At 39.5% G+C, this 6,785-nt stretch overlaps 1 protein-coding gene across 1 annotated transcript in view; it reads left to right on the top strand.

Moving 5' to 3' along the window:
- LOC107686151 (hormonally up-regulated neu tumor-associated kinase homolog A-like) overlaps positions 1 to 5,341 on the top strand; it is a 15,216-nt gene extending 9,875 nt beyond the window's left edge. Inside the window, exons 6-9 of the mRNA XM_016483031.1 lie at positions 1,389 to 1,515; positions 1,613 to 1,781; positions 1,872 to 2,025; positions 3,450 to 5,341. Of these exons, the coding sequence (XP_016338517.1) occupies positions 1,389 to 1,515; positions 1,613 to 1,781; positions 1,872 to 2,025; positions 3,450 to 4,237 (1,238 nt within the window). The 3' untranslated portion in view covers positions 4,238 to 5,341. The remainder of the gene's footprint in view (positions 1 to 1,388; positions 1,516 to 1,612; positions 1,782 to 1,871; positions 2,026 to 3,449) is intronic.
- The last annotated feature ends 1,444 nt before the right edge of the window (positions 5,342 to 6,785 follow it).

Below are 6,785 nucleotides of genomic sequence, written 5' to 3'. Positions count from 1 at the left end.
GGTGTCCCCAGAATGTGTCTGTGAAGTTTCAGCTCAAAATACCCCACAGATCATTTATTATATCATTTTGAAAATGCCTATTTTGAGTGAAAGCAGAAACACGCTGTTTTTCACGCTGTCTTTTTAAATGCAAATGAGCTGCTGCTGCCCGCCCCTTTTCTAGAATAGAGCTGCGCCACCACAGCTCGTACCTGCTAAAAACATCTGTTTTGGTTCTGATTATCATGTTTATCGTGCTGAAATCATGCGTTTTAAACCATATTAGTTTAAACTTCTGATATACGGTTTTCTGAGTGCACACGGACAGAAAGCGGCTGTCACAGCATGTGAGTACTAAACTAAGTTCTCATTCACACACAAGTTTACACACGAGTTACAAAAACAGTCGGTTATGTCTGTGAAGGTAAACAGCTGGGAAATAAATCGCTTGTTTATTTAAGATCTGTGTGGCAGCAGCAATATACATTAAATAAATCAATAAATCCACTGCTCTCTTGTCTCTTCTGAGGCTGGGACTCTAAATAATGTTCTGTGCTCGTCAGTGCAGCCAAAGGCAGAACATTAGCATTAGAGCTGGTACACCATTGTCACCGTTGGCGCTGTGGGTGGAAACGTGCAGATTAAGGGGCGGTAATATTATAATGAGATCCCTTTGCAATGGCACTAGGGGAGCGAAATCAGACGCGCTCGTTTTTTCAGACGCTTGCAGAAAAAGGCTTACCAAAACAAAGTTACTGGGTTATCTTTTTCACGTTTCCTTGGTTGGTAGATGCACCGGGGACCTGATTATTGCACTTAAAACTTGGAAAAGTCAGATTTTCATGATATGTCACCTTCAAATATCTCAGGTGATGAAAGCCAAATCTTAATAAAACACAGAATCTTCATGATCCAGTGACTTCTCTCATGCTATTTTGTAGCCGGTTGCCAGCAACACAAAACCTGATTGACATAGAAAAACATGCTCGAGTGCCAGCACAATCGCATGCAACAATTTTTTAAGCATCGTAATAATTTTTTTATTACAACATACTCAAGAAGTCGTACTTAAAATTCTCAGTGCAGTGCCGTTGGCTCATAAACACTATGTTTACTGCAAACATGCCAGGCAAGTGGTGACTTTTTTCAACCACAAGAAAAACTAGTTTTAGGTCACAAGGAATTATTTGCTTTGTTCAGATTTCTTAACAGCATCCAAAAAGGCGGGGCATAGAGGAGAAACAATAATGTACAGTATGTGGAAAATAATGTGTTTTTTTAACTTTAAACCACATAAACACATTTCATTACACCAAATACACAAAATAATGTTATTTTTAGCAGCATCATATGACCCCTTTAAAGAAAGATAGGACAAAGGCCTCACATCTTCCTGTCTGTGTTCACAGCTGCCACCAGTCTGCTGAAGAAACTTCTCGAGCCTGACCCCGACAAGAGACCCAACATCCACCAAGTAATGGCAGATCCATGGCTGCAGTTGGGAAACCCTCACACTGGAGTTCCTTACTTAAATAGGTTAGTCACCTATTATGCTTGCAGGTCAAAGTCAGATCTTGTCTCTTAGATCTTTTATGACTTATTATGGCCTAAAATATTTTTTTGTAACTTTCAGGATCCACATTGAGGAGATCAACCACATAGTTCTGCTCCACATGACAGAGAAAATGGGCTACAAACACAGTGAGGTTTTGAGCGCAGTGCTCACTAACAAAGCTTGCCACACGCTGACCGTGTACTTCCTCCTCAACAACAAGATGAAGAGAATCTCAAAAGAGTACAGGGTAAGTTGGAGACAACAATGACATCAACATGTCATCCATAAAAGCATTTCAGTTCTGTCTCATGAGTTTAACATTGTCTGGTTCTCACAGGAGAAACAGTACAACATGGAGAAGGAGAAAAAGAGCGAGCTGTTCCAGACTCAATGGAGGAAGCCCATTGAGAAGATTACGATTCCACCCAAGCAGACACCCGCGTATCTCGCTGTGAACAAAGGTCCCACCAAGGAGAAGAAACACAGAAATGGTGAGAGACTATAGACACAGTACAATATAGACATGCATGAACCAACCATGTGGTTAAGATGTGATTTGGCACACAACTGATGTGTGATTTAGGAGTACGTGACAATAATTGTCTGAAAATGAGAATAAATACTACATAAAATAGCTGCTTGCATAAAATTCAAGGCATTAACGTTTGCCTACAAAAGCACCACTGGCTCTGCAACCCTTTACCTAAATTCATTACTTCAGACTTACGTGCCGTCTAGAAGCTTGCATTCTGCAAGTGAACGTCGCTTTATTGTGCCATCCCAATGAGGCACAAAATCACTTTCACAGACTTTTAAATTAAATGTTCCCTCCTGGTGGAATGACCTGCCCAAAAAAAACTACCACTGCACTTTTCTAATCTTTTTGTATTCTATCTATTTGTTTTATTTTTATTTATTATACAATTAACAAAAACAAAAAAGGCCTCTAACACTAGCTTGCTCTATTCTTTTTCTTTTTATTTATTATATAATTAAAAAAAAAAACCTTGCTACGCGTACTGAGTTAAGCTAACTAAGGCTTGTTATAGCACTTGCATATCATTCCTCTTTTGTTGATTTTGATTGCTTCCATTGTCCTCATTTGTAAGTCGCTTTGGATAAAAGCGTCTGCTAAATGGCTAAATGTAATGTATATACAATGGTACAAATTAAATATAGCTCTTTGTTGAAAGAAGCTTTGAAATAAGCTCTGATACCTGAGGGATAGTCCAAAAATTTTTACTTGGCAAACAGGGTGACAGTAAATCAAACTTGTAAACCCTTTAGGGCTGTTCAAGTTGTTATCACGTAGAAAGATCACCGAAGTTTGAAGATTAAAGATGACTTCACAGGGCACATGTAAGACATGTATAGAAAACCTGTTCCACTCACTCTTACTTGCTTGGTTGCCAAGCCATGTGACTATACTGAAGTATTCAGAGCCTCAAAGACGCTTCAACTCAATATAACAGGGAACATAGTACATTTAGTTGGAATTTTTTCTCTTAGATCGATAGTTCAGCCAAAAACTCAAGTTTACTCACCATCACATCACTTCTAACCTGTAAGGTTTACTTTCTTTTGTGGAACACAAAAGATATTTAGAAAAATGTCTCAGTTTGTTTGTTTGTCTGTCCATACAATCAAAATCAATTGGGTCCTCCTATGTTGTTTTGCCTTATTTTCCTTTTTTAGACAAGAACAGTCAAAACAACCTAAAAACATCTTCTCTTAAAGCAATTTAAAATGTCAAGTGCTAAACCTCAAAAGACATTCTCTAGCCCAGCAGACTTTCACTTTCTGTAATGGAAATATGAATAGAAAATATATCAGCACACTGTTTAGTAATTGAATGTACAAATAACACAAGAGTTGGATCTGTTCTGAATCAAACTCTTTCCTCTCTCATTTTCAGGTCTTCTGAAAGCTGTGACTGGAGGTTTTAAAGATGTTTACTCAGGACGTGATGGTTGCATCACCTCATCCTCTCTGGAGTACATGGAGATCCACCCCCTGTACCCAACCCCACAGTCGACCCCAACCCATCCTACACCCGAGACCCAGCCGGACCAGAAAGACAGATCCAAAGATTCCCCAAAAGCTGTCAACGTCCCCGCTCGCCCACCTTCTTCCCTCGCCGCTCATTCCTGGGCTTCCGCAAGCAAGGAACCCAGCAAAGTCACTCCTCCATCACCATGGTACAAGCTGACCAACGGAGAGCTCTCTCCACCTCGACACGTGTCTGCTTTTCAGCCCGATAGCTCGTACTTGAAGAAGGCCACGATCCCACGCATACCTGTTCTCATCATCAAACCTCAACCCAAGAAAGCTTCAGAGTGCATGAGCTCCTCAGAGTCAAGCGGTAGCTCAACTAGCAGCAGGGGTAGCGATGAACCCTACAGCCCACCTGTTCTCATCATCAAACCTCAACCCAAGAAAAGTCCTCCTGCTTCAGTGTGGTTGAGCTCCTCAGAGTCAAGCGGTACCCCGCCTAGTAGCAGGGGTAGCGATAAACCAGACAGCCCTCAGCTCCGCATCAAGTTCCCTTCCATGGGCATCGGGCAGATTTTAAAGAAAAAGGTGTCACCCTTCAGGATTCAGCTGCCGTTCAGGCCAGAGCGTGTGGTGGAAGTGGAGTCTCCAACTCCCTACCATATGCAAACTCTGATCTGTGCCACAGGGGCTCTCAAAACCCTGTGCTGAGGAGAAGAACTTTTAGATTATATAAAGTCAGATGTATGCAGTAACGTGTTATCTCACCAACAATGCTGGCAGTTTGAACAGTTGGGCTTCCCACTCGTAGACCAGATATATTGCTAACCCCGCAGGGAGTTATTTGGCATTTGTCATACACATAGCTTGAGTGAAGGCTTGCAGAGAACATATAGGCTCTGAACACTGTGTAAAATTAGATCTTGAGGTTACATAGCCCCAGGACACTAGATACTGAACATCAAGTTCACATGCAGCAGCACATATACAACACGATTCTAGTCCAAGTGCCATGTAGCAGCTTAGCCACAACCTTTAACGCACAATTCTTCTGTGAAACAATGCTGTCACTGCCCACAATAATGTGTGTACTAATATGTGTTCATGTACAGTAATACAACTAAGACTGTTAATGAATGGTTGGAGGGGGGTTTTGACAGCGTGCTTATTTGACCAAACAATATTAGTCATTTTTAAGCTCTTACTGTATTTAACCTCAAATTGTAATGACACTCAGGTCAACAATGCTGAAATTTTCTAGTTGCCTCACTTTTAAACCTGTAGTGAAACTGTCATTATTTAATTGGAAGATGACATTCCTCTTGTTTTTCCTCTTTAGGGGATTGCTGGCATTTTGTATAGCCTTAAATATCTTGCATTCAGCCTTTGGGCTGCAATGGAAGATTTTCAGTGTTATTTGAACTCTTAGTGTATAAGATTCATTTATCTACAAAGTAAATGTTGGGTGAAATAATAGATTGTGCAATAGTATGTATATTTGATGGCTGACCTGGTTATAACCAGGGTGGTGTTTTCTCACCATAGAACACAAGTGTCTTTCATTCCATGTGTTCAAAGGTGATTCAAGCTGTCAATACACATTAGATTTACAAAGCAGACCTCTTTCACAGTCTTCACGTGCACCGAAGAGTGTAAGCTGTGAAAACATTTTTTCTCATCTCAGCTACACTTTTGCATGCACACCAGGGTTTAAAAAAAAAATGTGATGTCAGTTTTTTGGTGACACGTCTTTGTACTTTTGTTACGGTGAAGAGGAATTTGAAGGTCTTTTGTAAGTTTTGTATTGATTTGATTTTTGCCAAGTTAAAAAAAAAAAGATTTTCTAATGATGTAAAAAAGATTTTAAATATTTATATTTAAAAAATATTATTTCTGTTCTGAATTTTCTATTTTAAATCAGCATGTATTACTTCTTTGACACAAATAAATGCACAAAACCTAAATACAGATTTGTATTTCTTTTGTTCATACATACATAATATGTCTCTTTTTTGATAGTATTTAAACAATTTGTCACAGAATCTAAATTCTAACAGTCGTTTACGGAGAAACAGGTGACTTGGTGTAACTCTGTATGCTTTTCCCACGAGAACCCAGCAATAACCATTAAATGAGTGACAGCTGAAAGACTCTGTGTCAGATAATCCAGTCAGCTGCACCCTCACATGCACAAACACTCATATTATACACCCTCTTGTGTCCCCATACAGGAGACAAAGAAGGGGGGGGGGTGACCCACAGACACATACACTGAAGCCCTGATAAATCTGTGCGGCTAAGCTGATAAAAGCTGAAGGACAAAAGAGGCTGCAAAGTATATTAAAACAAAACTCTTTGTTTACAAAGGACGACACTCATCGAAAATCCTTTCAAAAACAAGCTATGATTAAAACAAACAAAGCTTATCGAAGCATCTAATGCGGAGTAATACACAACAACAACATGAGCTGAAGATATATTGGCTGTGAGATGATGTAGAACAACATTTACACCGAACATCTTACTTCACACAATCCGCTTTTACCTGAATGTTTTAGCTCTGACTGATTCAAGAACATCCATCAAGCCCTTAAAAAGAAGTACTGTGACAGTTCTGTGGTAAAGTGATGATATCAAATATGAATCTCAATCAGATTATAATATTCATGTACCATGAAATATCGAATAAAAACAAAGAATTTCCCAAATCATGTCCAACAAAACAACTTTGAAACTCTTATATTATCACCATTATGCCATAAGTGGTGTTGATTGAGCTTGTGTTGAACTCAGATTATAACTGTAATTCACTGTAAACATTACTGTTTTACCTACTACTAAGTGCTGATTGACTGATTTAAGGATACAATACGTCGCTCGCTCTTCTCTTCAGCTGTCTAAGCTTAACACAAGAATAGAAGGGCTCCACAAAAGTCGAGTTATCCTGCTAACATCATAACCTGAGCAAAAGGAAGGATAAAGAAATCACGGATATCCTCTCTAGTGTCATCAGCATTGGACTACCAGGGCATGTTAATGTGGCAATGTCACGAGTTAAAATCCCCAACCCTTTGGACAAGGTGTGCAGATCACGGTTTACTGTTGTTACATGGCTAAGACCATCATTAGAGTCAAAGTCAAATATTGGCCTTCTTGCTGCGTTTAGACCTCTCAATCTCTCAATCTGTTCGGGCTTAAACCCTGATTGAGACTAATCCTGTTTTCAAAAGGTTTTTTTTTTTTCCAGCTCAGGAATATT

Source organism: Sinocyclocheilus anshuiensis, unplaced genomic scaffold, assembly GCF_001515605.1.
Source record: "Sinocyclocheilus anshuiensis isolate Anshui unplaced genomic scaffold, SAMN03320099.WGS_v1.1 scaffold437, whole genome shotgun sequence".
NCBI classification, from domain to species: Eukaryota; Metazoa; Chordata; class Actinopteri; order Cypriniformes; family Cyprinidae; genus Sinocyclocheilus; species Sinocyclocheilus anshuiensis.
Note: the sequence above shows the minus strand (reverse complement) of the source record. Positions and strands in the feature narration are given on the sequence as shown.